Source organism: Cryptomeria japonica, chromosome 11, assembly GCF_030272615.1.
Source record: "Cryptomeria japonica chromosome 11, Sugi_1.0, whole genome shotgun sequence".
Taxonomy (NCBI): domain Eukaryota; kingdom Viridiplantae; phylum Streptophyta; class Pinopsida; order Cupressales; family Cupressaceae; genus Cryptomeria; species Cryptomeria japonica.
Window position 1 is genome coordinate 529,465,510 of NC_081415.1, and position 27,214 is coordinate 529,492,723.

Below are 27,214 nucleotides of genomic sequence, written 5' to 3' on the forward strand. Positions count from 1 at the left end.
AATTTTTTTTTATCTATATTATAAACTTTGTCATGATACATGCAAAGTTTGGGGAATTTTAAAACAATAATATCTATAATTATAAAATATTTCATTAATAACATATTAATAATATCCTATTCTACTTTACCAATAATAATAATATTAATAATAATAATAATAATAATAATATCCTACTCTACTTTACCCATGTTCATGTAAAGATAAATATAGTAGTTGAAAAGATCTCATAACACCTTTAAATATTTTTATAATAATAATAATAATAATATCCTACTCTACTTTACCCATGTTCATCTAAAGATAAATATAGTAGTTGAAAATATCTCATAACACCTTTGAATATTGTTATAACACGAACATAAACTTCCGAGTCCAGCCAAACCAAAACCCCAGCAAACATCATTGCAATTGCGTGCAAGTGTTCCCCCACAATATAAGGCGGGTAAAAACGGACGAAGTCAGATGCGGTTTGAAATTTAAACTTGCCTGCCTTAGTTCATTCCTTTTCGTGCATACCCTGCAATTCAGTTTCGTAAAAATGGGCGTACACCTGCCGGAAAAATGTCCATTTTCAGTGGATACATGGACGCCCAATTCATCAAGGAAGAAATGCCATTTTCTGACACATGCCCACAAAGATCACACTGTGGGAATTCTATCGTATGCATCATATCCTATCTACTGCACCTTCATTACCAAACAACTCATTCTCCTTCGCTACCCCACGGTGTGTATGCTTTCGCTATTGGTTTCAAATGCCTTGTATCATTATTTTGGGTTTTATTTTTTGCCCATTATGATTTCGCTGCGTTTGTAGTTGGATGAGAGCCTGTTTTTGGAGTTGGAAGTCGAAGAACCCGTGCTGATTAATGATGATGAGCAACCCTTCACCGTGACTGCATTTGACGCCAACCATTGTCCAGGTATGCAATCAGTTGTGCCTTTCAATGCATGTTTCCTCTGTTATCTCATTCAATTTAGGTTTGCGAAGACCTTGAGCTAAATGCTAATTGCACATAAAGATAGTTCGCTCTTCCTTTTGGTAGTAAGCTTGATCCTGAGCTTTGGGTTGAGTGTTTTGCAAGGTGTGTCCTTTTGGTCTATTTGTGCTGTGCAGTGCAGTGTTGGGTGCTGGGGTTTGTGACATGGCTCAATTGTCTCCTGTGGATTTATTAACATTCATGGTTGTATCGAGCATTGATAGGTCTATCTTTTGATTCAACGACAAACCTTGGATCAACAAGTGGTAGGTCACGGGTTCAAACCCCTCGCTTGCATCATTAACAGATCGATCTTTTGGTGCAACGATAACTGTGTTTCTAACAGAGTGCCATGGCTATCTATGCAAGTTGCCTTTGATCAAGATAGGACGTTTTTTATGAGCTTCTTTTTGCCAATTAGATAGTTCTTTATGTAGTGCCTATAAATCAGTGCAGCTAATTAGTAGATTTTAGTGGTGGTGTGTGTTTAGAGTTTTGTTTTTGACTTGTAGCCTTTGGTTCTGAGGTTTTTCTCGCTTGTGTTTTGATGGGGGTGTATACCTACCGGTTTCTTGTTTTATGGTCATTTTATTTTGTACTCTAAAGGTTTATCACTAATAAACGTTGCTCATAGAAGGGTTTTCAACAAAGTTTTAAAGGAAAAACGCCTTTTGTATTTGCCATATACTGTACACAGAGTTATAAGACAATAGATTCATCAAACATTTTGTCCTCAAGGTTTGCTTATAATACATGTATTTCTTATTTTAAAACTTGAAAAGATTCTTTACCATTAAATATTTGTAAGATAAATGCGTTCCTTAAAATTCCCTTCTTATGCAACAATTTAAAAAAAAAAATCCTGTATGTAATTCATTTTGGAAACAGACTTGGTTTCCGTCCTTTCATTTCGTAACAGGATTGCATGTACAAATTTTTATTAATTGTTTTCTTAAAAAAAATATCTTTTAAAGTTCATATACAAACATGTCCTAAAGAGACACAACAAAATCACATCCCTAGATTAACTATGCCACTGTATTTTTACACCTCTAATAGAAATGACCTTTCTTTTCACTCTATCATAACCTTCTCCAGCTGATATATTGGAATACTCCTCAATAAATGGCAATGTCATGGATGCATTACTAGTTTTTGTTTCTTGTTGCAACCAACTATGCTATTTCAACCTGCTGTTGCAATGATATGCCCCCTTATTTTCTAATTCCATGTCCACTTTCACCTAATAAATGATGTCCAACCTTTCTATAGCTCCCATGGAAAACAGTTTTGCAAATTTTGCACGACCAATGCTTGCTGCCCTTGAATTCTTGATCTTATTATTGTTCAAAGTAGCGGAGAATTTTAAAATTTCAGCAAGGGCTTTTTGGAGTTGAAAAGGTTTTTTTCAAAATTCTTAAAAGAGGGCGTACAACATATGAAATTGTTTGCTTGTGTAGAAGCAATTGTGTTTGGATTTTCAGAAGAATGGGAACTTCCAAGCCTTCAACTTCCCTTGGGTTTACTTATTTACTAGTATCCATTTCATTGTCATCAGACTCATAACTACTGTTCATTTTTATTCTCAAAGGTGAAAGATCAAAGAATTTTTTTACTTTCATGGGTTGCTAGGGTTGTAGAACTGTGGTCTGTGAGAGCAAATTGAAAAAAACATATTCAAACTCCCTAACTTTTATGAAAAATAAAAAAGTAAAACTGATTGCAGCAGTGTAGAGTTTACCTTAATGGTCAGAGATGCAAATAGTAGATCAGCATCCCTTCCTTTATCTTTTAAAACAGTGCCTAATCGCTGCTGCTGAAATTAGAACTGAAAGCATGAATGGCTTCAATTTCAAGCGGTTGAGAATGGGAGCTAAGACCTCATAGGCAGCAGAGAAAAATTGAAATAATACAGACGCTTTTCTTTTACTTTTCACTTTTATGCACTTTAGGGTGGGTATGGGGCATGAGAGGGCTTTTTTCATGAATTGAAGTGTTTTTTTAAAACATACAAATATGTGATTTTCATTGGGATGCCTAGACATTTTCAAGACTGTTGAGGGATGTCTTAGACGTCCATAGGATGATGGGGCATCTTAGACGTCCCAAGCCATCCGTGGGATTTCTAGATGTCTTCTATCATATCACAAGTGTTATTCTTAATTTAAGCTGCGTAGGAGATTTTGGGAAAAATTGGGGATGACCAAGGGACATCCCTTGCCCTCCCACTGTCTTGAAAATGTGATGGGGGATAGGTATGCCACGTCCTTGTGGATTACAGGTATCCACAAGTTTTGGGACGCACCTAGGTGAATTAGGATGAATCTGTGGCTAATGAATGAAATAAAAAACATTTTTTTAAAATGAAAAAAGCAAAAAACAAATTGTGAATCTAAATCTAAACTAAACTAGCTTTAAACATAAAAGGTTCCTAGTAAGTCACTAACAATATGAACACACATAATGTCTATATACCCAGCCGTACCCAAGTCAAACTATGGCCATAACTGACTATTCTGAAAATGGGTAAAAAAATGGCGAACCTCCAAATTCAAATCTGAATTGGTAACTTAGACTTTGGTGAAAGTGGCTTATCATAAATCAATAAAAGGGGTTCTTGTTAATGCCTTACACATTGAAATTCATGTGGTAGTGATGAGTAAATTACTAAATTCTAGAACATGCAAATGCTACACGATGTTAAACAAAAAAATCTGAGTTTGCATGATTAGTAATAAGTATCTGTATTTTTCAGGTGCCATAATGCTTTATTTTGAAGGCCAATTTGGTAATGTCCTTCATACTGGAGATTGCAGGCTAAGTTCTGATTGTTTGTCAAAACTTCCCTGCATGTTGACTTTGAAGAACAGCAAGGTATCCAGGGATTGTTTGGATTGTTTATATTTGGACTGCACCTTTGGAAAGGAATCATTTAAGATGCCAATCAAGTATTGTGCGGTGAATCAGGTGAGAAATCAAATGTGTTTTCTGTGTACATCTTTGTTGTTCATATTCATAAGTATTGGGGACTGCAAATAAGATAATAGCATACCTTATCCACAGTTATGACTTTTATGTTTTATGCCAAAAGATGCTTATGTTTTCTAGGTAAAGCAGCCTTTTTATGTGACTGAGGTAATATATTACAGACTGATAGGATTACATGGAGATCTAGTTACCTTTCAAATGTACAGGAAAGACAACAAAAGCAAAACTGAGACGATCCAGGAAGTCACTCTAGGTGGTCTACCTCTACCTTGGGATGGACTGGCCACAAAGCTATCACCATCCACTTCAGAAAAAGAAAAAAACTGCCAGTTGTGGTAGGCATTAGTAGTTTTGATCATATCAGCTGAATTAATCGTGAAAATGAACTGATAATTAGTTATCATCTCGTTTCATAAAGTCTTAAAATAGTTTTTGTATTTAGTATCATAGAACATCATTACAAAATTCAAAAGTCCTGGCTGGAAAACACACAGCCGTCTATCAGATAGGACTCATAGTATCAATAAAACTATGGCTGGAAAGCCCACAGGCCATATCATGTGTCCATTACATACAGGTTACGGATGAAGCATAGGAATAATACAGAATATAACCCAAAATTTACAAAATTACAGTATTGGAGGTCCCATATACGCAGTATATCATAAAAGAAACAACTTATCAACTAGCTAAAGAGGAAGGAGTCGGGATCAGTATTATCTCCCAAAGGGGGGAGCCACGCAGTCCATCCCAATCCGCCCTCGCACCACACCTGTACATGTCCCTCGATGAACTGGTCTCTATAAGGGTGGGTAGGCAGTCCTTCCAGTTCCATCTGAATGAAGTCCTCTCTCTGCTGTCTTGCCTCCATCTCCTGCATAAATTTCATTAATGCTTGCTCAAAGTGTGTCTTATTACTTCCCATTCGGTCCCAGGTAAACCCATGAGACAGCTCCCTGATGAAGACATATGTTATGCCATCGTTCAACCATCTATCAAATTTGCCCTCATCAAGGCAGAGAACCATTGTGACCTGCATAGCAACAAGGTAAAGAATGAGTCTCCTAAGAGACTCAGTGAGGTATCTACCCTTGCCAATAAACACATCATCATTCCTAGATTTCCAAATGATCCAAAGAATTTCCAAGGAGAGAACAGACCAAAAGAGATTAGCACATTTCTTGCCACCTTTAATATAACCAAGTACCACCTCATCAATAGTAAAACATTTAGTATCAATTGAAAGACCAAACAATTTCCACACCTCTTTGGCGAAATGACACTCAAAAAAAAAACGTAGCACAGATTCAAGGAGACGACACAATTTACACAATAGGGGGTTGCCATTATTGTCTTTAAGAGGGAGCTTGTGAAGCAGAAGTTTCCAGGCAAAGAACTTCTTTTTAGGTTCAGTTGGAGCAGATCAGAATCTCAAGAGAGCAGAATGCCACTTTTTAGAATCCTAGGTGAGGTTTCAAACATTATTGAGATGAGTTAGGATATCTTCGGAATTAGAAAGGGAAGAGTAGACAAGTTTGGCTTTCATTAGAGGGAGGGGAGAGCCACCAACCCAACAAAGGGAAGAAATTGGGGAGAGCGCAAGAGGGGAAGATGAGGAGAGGATGGGGTCGAGTGCATTCTTGAGGACATTGTAGGTTCTGGCTTGGGAGATGGGGAGGTTGAAGGCCGAACTAAGAGCATCCCAAGAAATCAAAGAACCGTCTTTCAAGATGTGTTCAAAAGTAACAAGACCTAAGTTGTGCTATTTCAAGGCAAAACACCCTTGAAGACAGGCCAGTTGCTTCCCATTATGTAGAATATTCCACAATATAAATCTGCCCAAATTGAGAGTACCCTTATTATCAACAATGCCATTGTTATTGATGAATTGTTTGACATGGTTCCAAGCCCTCCATATGGACTTAAAGACCTTTGAGCCCGCAAGAGAGATCTCAAAATTGCTAGTAATCAAGTCCCACATGGGCAAGTTCCTCCATTTTTTTGCCTTTTTAGGGAGGGAGCACTACATATTGTGTCTGATCAGAATTTTCCAAGGTTCATTGCCATCAAGGGCTTTAAAAATCCACTTGGCAGCCAAGGCAATGCCCTGAATTTTGATGTTTTTGAGGCCCATGGCCCCCTGCATCTTAGATCTAACACACCAATCCCATTTTACAACATGCTGTTTCCTGTTCCCCTTCCCATCCGACCATAGGAATTTCCTGATTTGTTTTTGAAGATAATTGAACTGGTAATTACTGAATAGCCAGACTGAGGAGCAATAGATGTTGTATGAAGACAAGATTCTTTGACAGACTTGAAATCGACCTGCCAGGGAGAGGAAGTTTCTGTTCCATTTATTCGGTTTTTTATCCACCTTATTCCTAAACCACTCCCACATTTCTTTCAGATTCGGGGAGACAGAGAAAGAGATACCCAGATATCTAGTGATTAGATTCGGTCCTCCCCATTTCAGGTCAAATTTAGACAGCTAGTTAGGGGCGGAGTCAGTCCATCCTAGCAAGGTTGATTTATGGAGAGCAATTTTGCTGCCTGAAGCCTTGCAAAAGATTTCAATGTTGTGCAGCAGAGAGGATAGGTTCTCCTCTTCCAAGACAAGCAGGATAGCTGTATCATTTGCAAACTAAAGTCTTAAAATAGTTGCATGGGAAATAAACCAAACTAAGATTAACCTGTGGCAGGTTCACCACCACTACCTGTCATCTCCACATGAGCTCTATCAAAACCATCAGTGGGGGGCCTAGGCTTAGGACTGGTCACAAGACTGCCCTGACTGTGAGGAACAGGTCAACAACACTCATAATACCAACCCCCTTTAGTAATGGTTTTTAGTAAGCTTGTTAAGGAGATATTAAAGTTTTTTTTTAGGTACTTATTGAAGTTAAACACTGTCTAGTTCAAAAGAGCCATATCCTATAATATCTGTGCTGCAGTGAAATAGCTGAGGCATTGATTAGGCAACTCCCTCCTTTGTGTGACCAATCTTAGTCACCCTCTCCTCAAACTTAATTCATCGTCTTGGAATTTGTTGCCTTTCTCAAGGAAGAGGACATGCTTCTTTGGACAGCAGACTAATTCCTAGATATCCTTCACGTCCTCTTGCATTTCTTCATGGCTTTACTGGGCTCTACCAGGCTACCATCATTGGAAAATTAGACTTTTTTATTCTCATCACTTTTCAATATTACTAGTAGCCAAAGCTATGGAGGTTTGGGGGTCTTTTAGAGCATTGCCCATGACAGAGCCCAAGCACTTTGTTACAGTGCTCAAGTCCAGAATGGCACAGGATAAACAGTTATAAATTTGCACTCTTAAATTGTCAAACATTTCACCAATTTTTATATTGTTTCATGGAGATTTGGCCACCGTATTTCTCCTGGAGGCAGCCTCTTTTGAAGAAATGACCTACCCTGCTTCTGTGTAGTGCCCCCTACTAGCCACAATACACATCACCCAAAACTCAGCATACATTTTTTCTTTTAAATTATGGTTTAATCCATAAATCCTGTGTTTGCATGCTTACTTTCACAAGATAAGATTCATTTTGTGTGCCCCTTATTATTGATTGTTGGGAGTAACCCTCGTTGAACACATGGTGTTGTGGCATGCCATTTATCTTGCAAGATTAATGACTACTGCACATTCAGAATATCATCCTTAGTGTGTTGTTAGAATCTTCCAATATTGTCTAGTACATAAACTCGCAATCAATGGTCATCAAGAGATTGCAAAATTGACTTCTCCTTGGTGATGCATTCATCCGATGTTCCGCTAAAGCCATCCTGAACGATAGGGACCTGCCAACATGTGGTGCAAACTCATCTTGTGACTAAAAATAGTTTTTGGATGCAGAAGACTTAAGATTGCTTTGCTACACAGTGAAGATCTTTCAAATTTCTTATAGGCTACTAATATTCCTAGTGGGGTCCACTTGACATGTGAATGGTTTCGGCCAAACACTGCCCACCTTACTTCCTAAGGGTTTAAAAGGTATGTGGATAAGTGGGAGAGTGGGGCATTGACACTTGGAAAAACCTTTTCTCTTGGGACACATGGCAAAACCTTGTGCACTCAACTAGATACACCAAGCTATCTAGGAATTTTAAGCTATCTAGGAATTTTTTAACTAACTTAAAGTTCACAAGCTCAAGGATTATTTAATGAAATTGAAGTCCAATATTGGACCTGCTCCTCAAATTGGAGTAATTTGATGCCAAAGGGGATGAAGTTAGTTTAATACCATTTTGGATCTGACATTGCTTTGCAATTTGGCTTACTTTCTCTTTGATGTCCAATAGAAAGGAAATGTAAACTCAAAACCTTTGGGTGTGTGACGGTGCAAATGCACAATGCATGCCCTCATTGTGCACCATGGGAAAACATTTGGAATGATATTGCACCATCCCACTATTTCAATCAACCAAGTCGTGAAGTCCAAGAAAGTCAACTTGTAGCTTCTACCAAATGGAGACCATCAACCTATAGAACTTTGCATGCCACATAGTGCACAGCAAGTCATTTGAAAAACATAACTCAAGCTTTTGCACGATTGGGAAACATCATTTGCCACAAGCTAAAGGCTCCCAAGGGACCTTGGACACTTTTGTGCTAATGCGTAATGTCTCCAACAACTAACTTGTCGTGCCAAATGGAAGATAAGGAAATTTCTTGCACCTTAAAGCTAGGTCAGTTATCCTATGATCTCGTGTTTCCAAAAAGATATGAAGAGGACTCTATCCCTTGTGCGACTTGTCATGCCTTCTAGAGTTTTAAACTAAGCAATTGTACCATCAATCCAAACATAAAAACAGATAATGTAAACCTTATAATCTCTTCAAGCTCATCATTCATACATTTAATTACCGATTTCACTGCCTAAGCCTTAGGGCTCTTGCGCCTAAGATTAGAATCACAAGCAGACAGTACAAGATGAGCCATATCAACATTAGGATCAAACGGAGTTTTCATTTCGTAATTGAACCTCTTAGACTCATTTCATCCTCTCAAGTCCTCTTAAATGCCACATGTTGTGTTGATGCTTAGGCATACATGCTCTAAGCATGTTGCGTTAATGATTAGGCATACACCCTCCAAGACAAATTCTAGAGATACATTCCATTTAGGGTTCATTAAACTATTTACATCTACTTCACTATTAGCTGAATGACATATCCATAGAGTAATAACATCATTTAGATTTGTTACGCACTTGCAAATTTTTCAAGGGAAATAGTTTTGTAGCTGAATAAAGGCACAGATACAACCGACTTAGCTTTATAAGGGGAGAATTACAACTTACTTAGCTGTGTAAGGGCAGAATTATGGGCTTTCTGATCAGACTACGAGCAAAAATGCTATATGTACAAGGAAAAATCACTGTTATTTCACATTCATTTGCCCTTTACAGCAGCAAAGATATTTTCAGCAGGTAATAGAAAACTTAGGGCATTTGTTTCAGTCTTCTGAATTGGTGAAGAGGCACCTTAAGTGGTGAGAGCAGCATACAAGAGGAACATCAATCTTCTGATGAGCAGAATTCAAAGAGTCCAGAAAAGGCACAAAGCTGGTCCAAGCTTGCAGAAGCAAAGGGATCCCACACTTGCAAGTAACACCCATTCACTCACGCTTTTTAGGCTCCAGATAGCAAACATTTACGCAGCTGTATGATTAGGCAGTTAAAGAGGGAAAAGACACCTTAATTGCTCCTAATACAAATTCAAGGTTGAGGGAGGTCAATGAAAATGACACAACTGAAGCTTCAAAGGTCTGCATTATCTTTAAACTATGTATCAGACATATTGTGGTAGGCATAGTCTGAGGACTTGGACTCAGCTCAGATTCGGCAGCCCAAAATAGGTCTCGGACTCAAGATTCGGGAAAAAACTGGGCTAGGATTGGACAAAGAAGAAAACCATAGTTTTGCAAACAAATGTTAAATGATTTAGAGAGCATAAGAGCCTAATTTGATTATAAATTTGCATAATTCAAACATTACACATGTTATATGATCTTTAAACATTCAATATTTGAAAGTTCATCATTCAAATTTCATAATAACTTACTCATGGTTTCAAAGTCAAATGTATAACAACATCATAAGTTTATAAATGTTTACACATATTGATATGTCAACATGAGAAAAAACAACCAAATATAATCTACACCTTTCTCTTTCCTCTCCTAATTTTACTCAGTTTTTCAGACCTCGAACTAGAAGGTGGTATTGCTACAATATCGAAATGATGATGAAATGTTTCTTGATCTTCAAAATATTCTTTGCCTTCCTCTATTGCATCCAATTCTGATGGGGGTTTGGGAGTGGAGACCCTAAAGGGTTTGAGGGACAACAATGATAAGATGGACAAGGTGTTAGATATGAGAAAAACCCAACGATAGAAGGGGTGTGGGCAAATGCACTTACGTGTCCTCAGGACAGAAGTGCGGGTTCAAGAGCTATGCTCTCAATATTTTTTTGGATGATTAAAAATGGACAAGTTTGAGCCAAAACATGAAGAAATGGATGAGTTTGAGCCAAAATGTGAAGAAATGGGCATGAAAGTGCAAAAAGAAGTGAAAAATAAAATTAAAAATCCCAATTTTTAAAACTGTTTAGAGTCCCATGTCACGACTTGCGAGTGTGACCCTAGGACTCGCGTTAGTCTCACTGCAAAAATTGGGCACTTTTGTTTTGGACTTGTTTGGCTGTGGCTTGCAAGTCCATGGCAAGTTAACTCGGTGAGCCAATGGACTCATGAGTCCCAACAAGTCCCAGTCGAGTTTTCAATCTATGGTGGTAGGCATAGACATTTAATTTGCACAATGAACATGTTTAATGCCATCATAAACCTTTGAATGGTTCCCTTGAAGAGTGCTAAGTCAACATCAATGTCAAAATCGCATGACCAAGCATTTGAAGATCGGGAAAATCCCATGTCTTGTGCAATTGGCATGTGGAAGGTGGGTTCAAGCATAGAAATAGCGCCCATAACAAATACAAGACTGGAAAATATCCTAAAATGTGTAACAAAATGAATTTTAAGTGGCAATTCTCTATATTTCTCACAACAATTTTAAAAGAAATGGTAGACACCTCTTATTCATGCAACAAACACTTGCAAGTGAACTAGAACACTTGAAATTGCGTGACCAAGATAGTTGTCATTGGAATATTGTGTTGGTATGATGTGAAGACCCCAAGTCCTCTACTGAAGTTTTATTTGTTTTTTTTTTGAATCTTTTTTTTGTGTTTTCGATATAAAAAGCAATGCAAATGAAAGATGGAAATACTCAAATCTGAAAACTAAATAAATACAGGAGGTAACAATTGCAGAAGCCGTATATTTTCATTATTCAATTATATTTAAAATCTTTACACACATTTGCATACCTGATAAAGGCTGAACATATGAATTCTGGACTTCTGCTGGTAAAAAGCAGCCTCAAGATGAATCGGTTCTTCCAAAATCTGCAGTGAAAGCCTTTGAAATTGATGTCAATGTGCTCTCCAAGGCCTAGCGCCTCCTCTCTAATTTTCTTGCAATTTTTGATGCCTTCCTCAAACAAAATCGCCCTCTAGACAATGGCGCCTCCCTTGCTGCAAATTATGGCTGAAAAAAGAAGGCCGTACAGCCTTGGAAAATGTGCTAATAATTACTAGATCACAGCCTTATGATTCTTCTTCTGCCCGGGTCTTGAAACTGATCGAAAGTTCTGAAATTTTATTCCTCCGATTTTCTCAAATTTGACTCTTGAATGAAGCCAACTGATTAGCAATCTTCAGATGATATTTCACAACCTCAAAAAGCTGCTACAATGAAGAAGTTATGCTCTCCAATGTCCAAAAAGCGCTGGATTTGTAGAAACCCTCGTCCCCATTCTCCAATGCTCAACAAATTCATGAAATAAGTTTGTCAAATGCCAAAAGAATGAGTTCGATTTCTCCTTGGCAAACTTTATTTCCCTTCATGAAATCTAACTTCTCCAAAAAGCAATTAATTGGCATTTAATATTACATAAGCTTGCACATTAATATTTTATGTTAATCCCCTTGGCTTAGGCGTCCAAACAAATAATATTGTGGCCCCCTTTTTATGATGACTTGACCCTCAAATTATAACATTAAGTTATAACTTATTAATATCTCCTTTCAATAACTAAATATCATTTAGGCCATTTAAACATTAATAACTCCTTTAATTTTCATTATTTCTCAATTCCGTCGATTTAGGGGGTCAACCACTGTATCCACTGCACATCTGACTCCCTTATTAAAAAGAGTAAGGGTCCCTCTCGATTATCCCCTGACTTACTATAAATAGTAAGTATGAGAAACTGAGCCCTGAAACCCATACAAATGCCAAATCTGAAGCTACTGAGCTCTAGAGTAGAAAGTAACCCATTCACTGACTAAGTCTCTTCCTCAAAGGACCATCTACCCAACCCCATTAGCCTACAAGGGTCACTGATAGGCTAATCTTGCTAAGTAACTGACGTCTAACTAAGAGGGGACATCACATATTGTAATGTCCCCTAATAAATAAGTTACAAAAAAGTAAATTTGAAACAATATTAATTATTTTATATTAATATTCCATTCATTAATATAAATAATTAATATTATTAAAGCATTGTTGAATAGAGTGGAATAACCAATAAACATTGTAATTATTTAACTAATAGTTCTTAACTATTATTTAAATAAAAAGGTAGTTTCCTACGGGAAATAAAACCAACTTATTTTAAGAATAAAAGCATGACACTAGTTGCAGAAGGTTTGTTTCTTTTTGTGTTTTTTGATAGTTTTCAAACAAGTAATGAATAATGAACAGTAAACATGAAAGGAGACTGAAAATAAATAAGAACATACAGCCAAATTCAGAATTGCTACAAGCTGTACCAGACAGATTTCTGATTTGTAAAACTAAATAATAATTCCAATGCAGATCCAAGGAACTTACATCCAACAATGATGCCAAACTGAAAGGTGAATAGTGATCATGAATCAAGAATACCTCTAAGGCTGAATACATGCATTCCTTACATTCCACGTGGGATGTACCTGCTGCAAATGGCTGCCCTAAGGCTGCAAGGATCACGCCCAAGCTGAAGAATCAATCTACCATGCTGAAACCCTTACTTTGCAACCTGAATCCACAATGAAGAATGGCGTACTCAATCTCTGTCAACAATGCACCCTGCCTGAAGAATCCAATGCCAATAACTGAAGATGGCTACGTCCCAGCCAGTCCAGATCTTGGGGTTTGCATCCTAGATGAAGAATCGCCCACTCAGAGCTAATTCGCAAAATAAGTTTGATTGTGTAAAAAGATAATGAACAATTTGGTCTTCATCTCCTTATATCTCCTTTCCTTTCCAAGCCAAACCCTAAAAGGGAGTAAAGTTGGCACATTATGAAAAGAGTGTTATTTTCTAATTATGGCGTCAACTATAGGAAAATAACACTAAATTGCAAATAAATAGTTTCAGGCATCCAAAAAGACTTCGGAAGGTGAGAATCACGTAGCAAAGTTCAAGACCTTTCCAACGAGCTGTAACACATAGGCATATCAACCCAGATGAAGCTAGAAACCCCTTATTACTCCGAAATGACTAAATACATACCCTTATTTTAATTTATTTAATCGCTAACTTAGGAAATATTTAAATATATTAAAATATCTCCAGATATCCAATAATAGCCCAAAATGACCAAACAATCATGAATATAACTGTCACCTTTCTGTGATCGATGCCGGAAAAGCTGAGTTAACTAGCAGTCCCATCCCTTAAATCTAGGGATGCTCCTAGAAAATAGGAAACACACCCAAACTCCCTGAAACTGAAACCATGACATGGTCCCTTGGAACCTCCAATATGGGAACTGCCACAACCTCCTAAAAAATAGGGAATCTCCCTAAAATCAAGGAATTGCTCCCAATGGCCCTCAAACTGTTTGAAATGCCAACTCCGGATACTCAATACCCTACATGAGTCTCTATCCACCACTGCCAGCCTATGAGATCCAAATAATAGACCATCCCACTACTCTTCTCCTGTCACCTAGAAAGGGGACATTACACCCGATATCGGGTTGTAGCGTAAGATTGTTATGACCACAGTGTGGTGTAGAGCCGACAGTACTGCGAAGGAAGTGGTTTGGTTTTGCCGCGGAGTAGAGATTGTCGACATCACGTGGAGGATTGGGAAGCGTTTGATAGCATTCCGCACACCGTGTAAAACTCAGAATGTCAAACTTGATGTATATGGTGTCCCGATAGTTCAAAGCTCTGGTAAATTGTCTGCATCCGGGAGTATCTTATTTTGGCTTATTCATTGAAGAGTTTATGAAGATTCTTGGGTAGCGTTCTACAACAAGTTTGGGGTTACGTGAAGTCTATCATCGACAGTCACAGCTCACCTATCAGGTGCATCATAAAAAGATATTCCCTTTCCTGCTCCTTGATGGAATATTTAATAAACTGATATCAATGTCTGTGAATAATGATTGTTCAAGTTTGCTATGTTTATCAATGTTTACAAAAATAGAATTTAAGACACTATGCGTTGAACAAACAAGGAAGATTCCAAATTAAAACTGTATAAAGATGTTCATTTCCACCATTCGCTGTGCTGTATAAACAAGTTTCTGTTTTATACTGGTTATACAACTAATTGCAATCAAATCCTAGCTAGGGAATTTTACACATATGAATGGTTCTATTACTTATTTGGTTTCCATCTTGGTTCTTTCACCTAGATGGTTAAGTTTACTTAGGGCATTTACGTTTTGTGTCTGATGTCATGTTATCATGATACTTGTCATAATCACTTGTTGTCTTATGTCTCACCCTTGCTTATGTATACAAGGGTCTCCATGTATATTTTGTTCCATTGTATTGATTTCTATTGTACTAGTATTGGCAATATAATATTCTTTCTTGCTTCTCTATCTCATGGAAGTTTTTTGGTGTTGCAAAAGAAGAGAAAAATGTTGGGTAAGGGGTCTCAATCTTGCATCCTCATGTCCCACATTTATTTTCATTTATGTTTATGTATTATTTTGTCCTCACATGTAAATAGGGCATTCCACTTTGGGGTGGCACTCTTGGCCACATATCAACTATCTTGTAATGTGTGTAAGTTGTAAGAACATCTAATGTCATCATGATCTTTTAGAGCCTCTTAAGATACTATAAGATGGGAGTTACTTATGATGGATTTTATAATACGTATAAGGATGTAAGAAGGGGTTACAGTGGAATCTTGACCAACATTATGACAATTTATAAAGCATGTCATAAAGCATCTTTATGTAGGTTTGAATGTGTCAAAATGGAACACTTATTTTGAGAGAGAGATTGACAAGTTTTGACAAAGTGCAAGCCATTTACTAAATAGAGCTTGTTGACCACCTAATGGAATGTGGCATTGTGATTTGGACCAATTAAGATGCAACCACTTTTGGGTCATTCTTTTGACTCATGGTTTTCATAGACCATGCTTGGCTTATCGTTTGGGTTTTGCCTATTTGTTCAATGCTTGAATTGGAGTATGCATAGTGTATTTTTCCAAGCATCATTTTATTGCCAAAATCACTCCATATTTATACGTTGATGATACTCTTGTAAGGGCATGTCCCTAATTATATTTTGATTGGTTATTTGTTGTTGATAATAAAGTTCGTTCATGCTTCAAAGTTAAAGGTTTTCCTCTTGCAAAGGTTTTCCTCACATGCATCATTATGTTATGGTTGTATGCTATTGAATTTCTTTCTTGTAACTATATGATCTATTTTATTCTACATGTTTCTCTCATCATAGAATAATATTGGAGTTGAGGAAAAATCAACTCTACAGCTCCCAAAGATCACCTGCATGCAAACCTGTCACAGATTGAGAGAAGCAAAAAATCTATGGAGGCTATAATTCAGAGATCCAGAAAAGAGGAGTCATATTGATTGTGCAACAAGAATGCAATTTAATAGTTACAGTTGTTATGAAAATACAAAGAGAGAATCCTTATAAGAGGACACTCGAAACCCTAAAGGAGAAAACCCAAAAGAATTATAAGATTCCTAAGTTTAGTTTAAGCATAGAGTATAATAGACTAATAATTAAATAAATAATTATTAGCTAATAAAAGATTACTCTAACACCCCCCCTTAAGATGAACTTAGGGTGTAGCTAAAAAACAACTAAGGACTAAAAAAGCATGTAAAAAATGCAGGAAAGCAATAATGGGTCCCAACAACTAGGCCTGATGAGGTACCCAAGTACAATAAAATCTCTGTAAAGTGGAGAAAAATGAGAAAACCTTGTGGGAACAAAACTCCTCTCCAAGAAGAGATGAAAGCTCAAGTGAAGGACTAAGAAGCCTCCAAACAAGAGTGTTCCAGAAGATAGGAACAAAAATAAGAGAATGAAAAACACCACTGAAGCATGAAATAGTTGCAAACACTGTCTAAGAGTAACTGCTGATCTGAAGAACCTCCACTAAAATAGAACATGACCAGGTAGAGAAGATTGTAATCTGCATGAGTGCCCTCAAATGACACTACTCGAATCAGATGGCAAACAAAGACAAACAATAGACACTATTTCCTTGAGTTGGTTTTGTTCTAGTAATTGATATGAAAATAGACATGCATTAATACAGATGGATTTTGATTTATTAAAGAATATACTTGAAAGGTGAAGTCATGTTTGTATCTGAAGACTATTGTCATTTTAAGAGTTGCTTAGAAATGCTTAAATAAATTGTACATTTGGAAAAAAATATGTTCTACTGTTCTCGTTATGAAAGATTGCTTGATACGTTCTTCCAAGGCTGAGTTTGGTCCTGAGGTCAAAACCCAGGGGTACAAAATTTGAACAAGATATATGGTAAATAGGAAGAATTTCAAAATAAGGTTTCTTATACACCAAATTGGTATCTAGCTTGGTTGTAGCCTTAAAAACAAGCTTTACATTTTACCTTTTTCCATTCTCCTGCTTATGTGTCTGCTTTTTTGGTCCCTATTTACAGTTCAATACTCAAAATTAACTTGTGATGATTAATCTAGGCCAACATACTGTAGTAGTCTCTGCAGACAACTGTAGATAAATTGCTTGTAGATTGTTTCTTATATTCAAGGCAATATTATAAACCAAGATACTGTACATGTTCAGTGTAGTTTATTCCTTGTAGGAGAACACGCGTTTTACCTAAAACTTAACTAATATGATTTGAATTGCAACAAAAAATAATTAATATGAGTACACTGGTGATGTGTTGCTAATAGATAAAGGAAAATGTAAGTGGAAAGATTAAAAGACAGGTTAGAAACTCTTAATCACCAATGTTATAATGCTTGTTTTAATAGGAGTATTCATATCTTCATGCTAAGGAAAATAGGATCTTTAGAATAAACAGCTTCTCAAGGAATCTATTAATTAGGCATGTGCCAAGTTGGTTTTGTTGCTTTGGTTAGAGCTGGATGTCTTTGTTTTCACATTTGGAAGTATGGAATGAAACTGCCTTGGGTTTTTGGAGATGTACAAGGAAGTATGTGGTATTTTTTGCCCTCCAGTCAATAACAGTACTTGTCCACAAGTTCAAATTTAGATCTTATGAAATCCTTACTAGAGACTACGTTTTTTGTTATACTTATCAATGTATAGTAGACTATGAAAATATCTCTTTAGATGTACATGAATGTGCTTTGGTGGCTATATCCTGCTCTCTAGCAATTCCGGAGGATGCCCCTCATTGTTGTTAATGGTTTCTTTGCAGCCAAACTTTCATTTATGTTATCATCTCTACATTTTGGTCGTTTCAGCATTTTTAACTTAAATAAACTTGAAATATATACTAAAAGAGAACTTTGTGGTGGATGAAAGCGAATGAGGTCAACAAGCATAAATCTTGGGCTGTGAAATCTCAACCTGTGCGTAATAATCTATTGTATTTATTGCAAAGTTATATTGAAGACAATAATGATATCTTTCTTAGGAGTAGCTCTAGTCTAGTGACTCACTGCCACACATTTGCATATCCAGGTCAGTCCTACTGATTTAGATGTAATAAGTTTCATGCAGAAATCTGATTGGCCAATTAAGCCAAGAAGTTGTATTAGATTATAAACATTTAAGTTGTTGATATTCATGGTACTTCTAGGATAGAGGACATGAAAAACTAGACAGAACCACGAAGCAGGCACAGACATTGAATATTCAAATGGGTGATGATGTACCTTATTTGTAGCTTTACATCATGTTTAAAATTGTTTGATTTAGGTTTACTCCTACAATCTAATTGTTTGTTTAACAGATTCAAAGTCTACTCTTTCTAAGAATGCAGTTTAATTTGGAATGGAAGTGTCTTGGTTTAATCTTTTATGTCATTGCAGCCTAACCGAACCTTTTATGGAAGTTCTATTTATGATTTTACGTCTAAATCTGGTTGACATTATATGTCTCCCGTCACTTGAAAAAACAGTGAAACAAGTTCTCTGGTGTATAAATGCAGATCCCTGACATTATTCAGTTTTTGTAGGTTATTAGGTGCATATGGAAGCATCCAAGTGCCTCTCCTGTATATCTTGCTTGTGATCTTCTTGGGCAGGAGGAAATTCTCATGGAAATATCAAAAACTTTTGGATCCAAGATTTATGTGGATAAATCAAGTATCCCTGAATACCATGCCATTGTTTCCTTTCTAGTCCCAGAGCTGCTGACTGAAGATACTTCATGCCGTTTCCATGTAGGTATCACACCAACACATTCTAAAGCAATAATTAATGTTTTGTTATCTTTTTGGTCAAGGAGCTGGTTCAGCGTTTGGTCCATGATTTAAAGCAGTAAACAATATTATTATAGTTGAATATGATACAATATGTGTGATGGCATATTCATTTATTGCACTAAGATGAGAAGTTTTGAATATTTCAAAATCACATCTTTAGATGCAACGTTGTAGTATAAACATGAAGTATCATCTTGGTGTAGCCTAGCCAATTCCTATTTTGCTTGTTTGATGGCAAGCTGATCCTTATCTGAATATTTATGTGTAGGTCTGTGAAGGCTTCCCCAAATTGTATGAGAGAGCAAAAGCAAAGTTTGCTATGGCTGAAAAAAGTGGTCAACCAAAACCACTTTTTATTCGTCCTTCTACACAGTGGTATATATGTGAAGAGAAGCTTGAAGGCATAGGATCTGATTTGATTCCTCTGCCAATTATTTCCAAAAGGCAAACACAGTCAGTCCCAAAAGAAGCAGAAAGAGACCAGTTTGGTGTTTGGCATGTTTGTTTTTCTATGCACTCATCTAAAGAGGAACTTGAGGAAGCATTAATGGTTTTGAGCCCCAAAGAAGTCATTTCAACCACTCCCAACTGCAAAGCGACTGAACTGCAGTATGTTAGAAAGAAAATTGGCAATACCCGAATATGGTCTCAAAATGATTCAGATTTGCAATCCAGAACTACGAATACATTCTGTCAAGCTAGTTCAATATCAGGAATCAAACAAGATATGGTTAATGATGCAACCACATTTCATGTTTCAAATCAAGTGAGCTTTATTTCTGAACGAGAGAGAAACACAGATGTAATAGTAGCTTTGGAAGAGAAGCATTCTCACACACATGTGCAGTTTTCTTCACCAGTTAAACCCATTCCTCTTTTTGGGATAACAAGATACAGTCTTCCGCCATCTCCACCTATGTCATTTACTGACGGGGAGGATACATTCAGTTCTCCAGATTGCAAGATTTCATTAAATGATGCAGGACCACTCTCACCTTCTCATTTGCCGGAAGATGTTAAACATTTTATGTCTGGTGGAAAGAACACATCTCAATTTACACTCTCAGTAAGGGCTAGAAAGCTCGAGGATGAATCCAGAAGCTGCAAGGATCATGTAGCGGACTGCATACAGTCATCTGGAAGGAGCGCTTTGCATATCAATGAGGAAGTGGAGAAGCCAAATATATTAAGTGGCCATTCAGAAAAGGGTGAGCATCCACTTGACTTTACTGACCACCCAAGTCCTAAAAAAGATGGTGCAAGTGACAGTGAACAAGTAGGCTGCATACAAAGTTACATGATTGAAGGGAGCTCCTTGAGTTTTGATAGCCATTGCAAGTATCCCAGGTCACTTCATGAAAATGTTAGAAAAATGTACAGATCACTACATGTACCAATTCCTCAGCCCCTTCCATCATTGCTGGACCTTGCAAATATCACTAAGCGACCTAAATTCCGATACTCTCAAAGTTAATCATATGAAAATTTTTTACCGTGGCTTTCGTTGGAACTCCTTTTCTGCAAATTTGCTAGATAGAAGTTGGAGTCTTGATTTAGACAGTAACATTTCATTCTATTATTCATTATTTTAAAGATTCTTTGAATTACCTCATTCTATGTATTATGATAATTATATTTTCTATCGAGAGTGTAATCATGAAGCTCAATTGCTTCAGCTCAATGAGGCTGGCTGCATACTGGGTGAAACGGTAAGCTGTAGTCTGATACGAAGTTTACTAAAATACTCATTGTTAAAAAACCATGATTATTCTATGAAATATCATATTTTTTTTGGGAATAAAGTGCATTTATCTTGAGTCAATCTTCATGCTTATTTAGCAAAAAGAAATATTAGAAAGATATTACATGTAAAATCTGCCAGCATCGAGTTCCTGATACTCGATACAATGATTGCAAATTATTGAAATCTTCATAAGACAGCAATTCTCATGGAGTGGCGAAATGGTTAGTCATATCTTCCAATTCTGTGCCTTGCAAGATAAGACTTGAACATTAGTAATGCATTTAAGTGCCATGCTTGAAAATGGCCGTTCATTTGTCTTAGCAAAAGTTTCCTTGAACCTAAGAAAAGGATTCCTTATTGTATCAGTCGAATCTTTTGAACTAATATAAATTAGTTTTTTTCTTTTTATTGGAAAAAATGCATTTATTGATAAAAAAGAATTTATAAAATAGATGCTCTCTGAGAGAACCATTCTGGAAGAGCAATTTATGTTTGACAATATCTGTAATGAGGCATTACAATGATTTGCATACCACCTTAAAGTGAAACAATAAGGGACAGTTTGCAATTTCAATAATAAAGATATCACTTTTCTCCAACAGTATCAACACTAGCTCCTCTTAATGAAATTCATAGTGGTGTGTTGAGATCTGGGATCGAACTTGATGAAATTGTATCTTGAATTTTAACAAGAGAAGATAATAGACCATATAGACCATGTAAAATTATATCTTAGTAAGAAAGGAATTAGAAAAAATAGCTTTGAGTCTCAGCAGCCAAATAAGAAAATGGATAAAATTGAACTTTAATTATTCAAGATTTGATACTTTATAAAATCTCAAAAATTATATATTTTAATTAATAATTTCTGTGCAAGACCTCACAGAATATAAATTAGACAATAAATGAGTGTAAAAAAGTTAAATATATTAATAATCATCAAAGCATTTATTTAACACAAGTATAAATTTAAACAATATTTAGATATAAATATATGTTGTGAAGTATTTTATTTAAACAAATTAGAACTCTTTTTTTTAGGGTAAAAGGCATATGCCTGAATCATATTAATATATAAAAAGTATTACATTTGGTAGTTACATGGACATATCAATCCGAAAGACTGAAGTGATACCAAAAAAGGATACCTGAGCCAAGGGCAGATAGGAAAATGTACAGACAACAAAATGCTCCAAGAAGAAGAGACAAACATATATACATTTGCTTGCGAATGGCCACCCATAGCACTAAAAGAAAACACATAAAAACCCCAAATAATAAGAGCAGGATGTGGGCAAATTAGATATTATATACAATAACAAAGGCATATTAAAACTAAGAGGAGTATTCCCGACTTCCTCCTTGTTGAAAATAAATAGCCAGTTCGGATTATACTTGATAAAATTTTAATGTTGCCTAGTGGCAATTAAAATTTAAATAACTCAAAGCGACTATGATAATGTAACTTGTAATCATACGAGACCAGTCCTATTTGGGTGTAACGTGCTAAGGCAACATGTAACTTGTGATGACATGATAGGTCAAGACCTATTCATGTAACTTGTAATTCGAATTTATTGTATTTTGGTGCCAGGTTCATTATAGCCGACTAAAGCAAATAAGTTACGTGTATCTCCTATATAAATAAAGCTATGTAATCCATCATATACACCATTCATGCATTCATCCAATTCAGCGATCTGATCTGCAAGCAATTCAAGACACAACGAATATACATTGAAGGCCTACCATTATACTCTGGGGTCAACGAACTCACTTTGGAGAATAGTGAATTCATTCTAGCTGAGTCAATCCAGTCAAGGGTGGTGATTATCATCAGATTGAAGGACAAGTCAAATTCAGATCAGAAATCAAGATTCAGATAAGTTAGTTTGTTCATGCCCTAAGTGGGCTAATTTGTACTTGGCTATCCCTTGACATTAATGTAATCTGATATGAATCTTGTTGCTGGGTTTTTCCTTCAAGAGGGAAGTTTTGCCAGGGTACTGTTGTGTTGTTCTTGTGTTGTTTTGTACTGTTATGTGTTGCATTTTCAGTTTTAGTTATTTACATTCAGTTTGATCACTAAAATAACATGGTATGAGAGCTTGGTTCTAAATAGTTGCGATCAAATTTGTCAATCTTTTATTGTCTTTCAGTCTAACCTATTGTTCAAAGCTTAGACTACATGGCTTCTTCTCTTAGGGCTGAAGACAGGTTGGAAGGTTCTGCAAATTACACCTCTTGGAAGGTTTGTATGATGATGGCCTTGAATGATCTTGCCGAATACGTTAGCAAGGATGCTGAAGAACCTACTGATGAAAAAGAAAAGGAAGAATGGAAGGACTTTCAAGCTTGAAGGTTGATCATTGATTATGTCAAAGACCATATTGTGTCATCTATCTCCAAGATTAAGTCTGCTAGAGAGATGTTCAACACATTGGAGAAGATGTATGAAGTCAACAACACTAGCCGCATTCTTGCCTACTTCATGAGAATGAATGATTTAAAGGATCAACTTTCAGTAGTAGGGAAGGAAGTTGAAAACTACGATCTTACCTTGATTGCCCTCAATGGTCTTCCCCCAACTTGGGAAACATTCATTCAAGGAATCAGTGCCAGGATAGAGCTTCCCAAGTTTGAACAATTGAGGGGAGATTGCATCCAAGAAGAATCTCGGTTGGCTGCTAAGGGGGCAATTAGGAACTCTCATGGAGGAGATAATCATATGCTTGCAGCCCAATCAGTCAAGAAGAAAGGTGGAAATTGGAAAAAGGGAAACTTCAAGAGGAATAGAGATTTCAGACCTTCAACAAGTCATGATTCAAGGAAGAAGCCAAGAGATCTCTCACGCATTCGCTGCTTCAGATGTGACAAGTTTGGTCACTATGAAAAGGAATGTCAAAATCAACTCAAGCAAGGAGAAGCAAATCTCAATGAGGTTGTAGAACAAAAGAACAATGAAGACTTCCTCTTCATCTCTGCCTTGTCAAGAAATGTACTGACTGACTGCAACACATGGCTGATCGACAACGGCGCATCTAGACACATCACATGCTACCGAGAGCATCTTTCAGACTTGATAGAGAAAGAATCCAATCTTCATGTGGTAATTGGTGATGATGCTCGATATTTGATAAGAGGTTTCGGTACTACTTCATTAAATTTAGATTCTGGTATCTCTCTACATCTGAGTGATATTTTATTTGTGCCTGGAATTAAAAGGAATCTTATCTCCATTTATGCACTAGAAGATAAGGGTTATCAATTAGCATTTTCTGAGGGTAGAGTACTTGCGTGGCCTAAGAAATCTAGTTTTAAATCTGCTCATGTCATTGGTAATAGCTATGATAGTTTATTCAAGCTTTCAGCCAAACTTGTTCAAGTTTTCATCCATGAGGCTCCTGAGATCATCGAACTATGGCACAGGAGGCTTGGTCATTTACACTTGCAAGCACTTCCCTCACTTGAGAAGATGGTCAAAGGTATGCCTAAACTTGGTCAATTTCATGATGATACTTTCAAAGGATGTGCCTTAGGTAAGAACACTAAAAGTTCATTTTATAAAAGTGAAAGTGGAGCTAAAGAAAAATTAGCACTTGTTCATTCTGATTTATGTGGACCTATGTCCGTTGCTTCACCTAGTGGATGCCTACACTATGTTATATTCATAGATGATTTCTCTAGAAAGACTTGGATTTACTTTCTGAAAACTAAAGAACCTGATGAAGTATTAAGTAGGTTCAAAGAATTTAAGGCTTTAGTTGAAAATCTATCTGGAAAAAAAATTAAAGTGTTAAGATCTAATAATGGAGGTGAGTACACCTGAAGTATCTTTCATGACTTTTGTGTAGAGACAAGAATTAAGAGGGAGTTCTGTGTTCCCTACAATCCTCAACAAAATGGGGTGGCTGAAAGGAGGAATAGATCTATTGTTGAAGCAACTAAAGCTATGATTCATGATGAAGATCTACAAACCTTCTTGTGGGTTGAGGCATCTAAGACTGTAGTATATATTCAAAATAGATGCCCACATGGAGTGTTGAAGAACATGACTCCTGAAGAAGCTTTCACTGGAGTCAAACCTGATATCAGCCACCTAAGGATCTTTAGAAGCCCTGTCTATGTTCATGTACCAAAGGAAAAGAGAACTAAGCTAGAGCCATCCATAAAGAAGGGCATCCTTGTTGGATACAATGAAACTTCCAAAGCATTCCGAGTCTACATCCTAGGACAAAGGTACATTGAGGTAAGTAGATATGTAACTTTTGAAGAAAATATTGCTCTTAAGAAATCTAAAGGTTCCTTGGTTGATGATGATAAAGAAATTAATGGAAATCAAGATATGGATGTTGATACTGACCCTAAGAGTCTGAATATATTGAGCCTTGTGATCCTTCTGAGATCTTTCTGAGCCTCTTGATCCAACTGATGGACCCAGAGACATTGCAGTTAGTAAGAAGAGACCACTTTGGGTTAGGAACACCATCCAAGAAGCCGAAAAGTTTGTAGCTCCCCAAAGAACATTCAGAGAAAGCAAGAGACCTCAGAAGCTCTCCAACTATGTGGAAATGATGTGCAACATTATTGAGACTGAACCATCAAATGTAGAAGAAGCCACAAACCAGCAAGCGTGGAAGTTAGCCATGGACGAAGATTATCAATACATCATCAAGAATGATGTCTAGGATATTGTGCCTAGACCTAAAGGTAAGTCTGGTGTATCCTCTAAATGGTTGTTTAAAATTAAACATATTGTTGATGGAAGTATTGAGAAATATAAAGTTAGATTTGTAGCTCGTGATTTTTCTCAAAAGGAAGGCACAGATTATGAGGAAACATTTGCACATGTTGCTAGATATACTTCTATTAGAACTATTATAGCTATTGCTGCAGCTAAGGGCCAGAAGTTACATCAGATGGATGTAAATATTGCTTTCCTTAATGGTGTTATTAAGGAAGAAGTCTATATTGAGCAACCAGAAGGATATGAGATTCATAGTAGAGAATCTCATGTAGGCAAATTGAAGAAATCTCTTTATGGCCTCAAGCAGGCTCCTCGAGCTTGGTATGAAAGAATTGATAAGTATTTGGTTAGTCTAGCATTTTGTAAAAATGATTCTGATTCTAACCTTTACTTTAAATTATTTGATGGTAACATGCTAATTTTGGTTTTGTATGTGGATGATTTATTTCTAACCAGTGAATATAGTCTTATCATTAGATGTAAGAAAGAATTAGCTACAAAATTTGAAATGAAGGATCTAGGCCTAATGTATTACTTTCTATGTTTAGAAGTATGACAAAGATCTAATGAAATTATCCTTAGTCAAGGAAAATATACTATTGATATATTGAAAATGTTTGGAATGATGGATTGCAAACCTATGTCTACTCTTATGGAAACTAATTTGAAGAAATTGAGTTTATCTGTAGCTAACTCTAATTTTGCAGATCCATCGAAGTACAGACAACTGATATGATCCTTGATGTATCTAGTTAACACTAGACCAGATATTTGTTATGCAGTGAGTGCCCTCAGCCAGTTCATGAACAAATCGAAGCATGTTCATCTTGTTGTAGTCAAGCATATTTTGAGATATTTGCGAGGCACAATTGGCTACGGGTTGAAGTATCCAATCAACACTGTCATCACCTTGGAAGGCTACTCCGATTTTGATTGGACAGGAAGTGTAACCGATAGGAAGAGCACTTCAAGAATTTGTTTCAGTTTGGGTTCTGTTGTTATCTCTCGAGCTAGCAGGAAACAATCCTCAATTGCATTAGGTACTGCAAAGGCTAAGTACATTGCGTCAACTGTGGCATCAAGAGAAGCAGTGTGGCTTTGCAAGCTTCTTGCTGGGTTGTTCGGACAACCTTGGGAACCCACTTTCATTCATTGTGACAATCAGAGTTGTATTAAAATGTCTACTAATCCCGTGTTTCATGACATGTCAAAACATTTGAAAACTCATTATCACTATATTCATGATATGGTACAGAGAGGTGCCATTCAGCTGAAATATGTCAGCATTGATGACCAGATTGCAGATGTTCTCACCAAGCCTCTAGCTTGTGTGAAGTTTGAATACTTCAGAGAGAGACTTGGAGTTGTTGAGAACACAACTTTGGCTAAGAGGGAGTCTCAGTCCCAGTGATGCACTAAGTTGCATCTTCCACCCTCTACGGACAATGCAAGGTGACATTGAATCCTTCTCAAGAGAAGGTTGAGGTGAAAGACCTCCTCCACCCTCTGCGGGTAATGTAAGGTGGACCCATCCTCTACGGGAATGCAAGATGGATACTGTGTTATTACAATATGGTAATCCTCCCTAGCTAAGAGGGAGTGTTGAAAATAAATAGCCACTTCAGATTATACTTGATTAAATTTTAATGTTGCCTAGTGGCAGTTAAAATTTAAATAACTTAAAGTGATTATGATAATGTAACTTGTAATCATATGAGACTGGTCCTATTTGGGTGTAACATGCTAAGGCAACACATAATTTGTGATGACATGATAGGTCAAGACCTATTCATGTAACTTGTAATTTGAATTTATTGTATTTTGGCGCCAAGTTCAATAGCCGACTAAGGCAAATAAGTTACTTGTATCTCCTATATAAATAAAGCGATGTAATCCATCTTATACACCATTCATGCATTCATCCAATTTAGTGGTCTGATCTGGAAGCAA

The 27,214-nt window shown here is 36.7% G+C and overlaps 1 protein-coding gene across 1 annotated transcript; it reads left to right on the top strand.

The window, feature by feature from the left end:
* Positions 1-340: 340 nt before the first annotated feature.
* On the top strand, positions 341-20,275 carry LOC131050880 (uncharacterized). Its single transcript, XM_057985177.2, has 5 exons — positions 341-730; positions 821-926; positions 3,739-3,950; positions 18,525-18,731; positions 19,042-20,275. The coding sequence occupies exons 1-5, from the start codon at positions 542-544 to the stop codon at positions 20,245-20,247; spliced, it is 1,920 nt and encodes a 639-aa protein (XP_057841160.2). The 5' UTR covers positions 341-541; the 3' UTR covers positions 20,248-20,275.
* Positions 20,276-27,214: the final 6,939 nt, after the last annotated feature.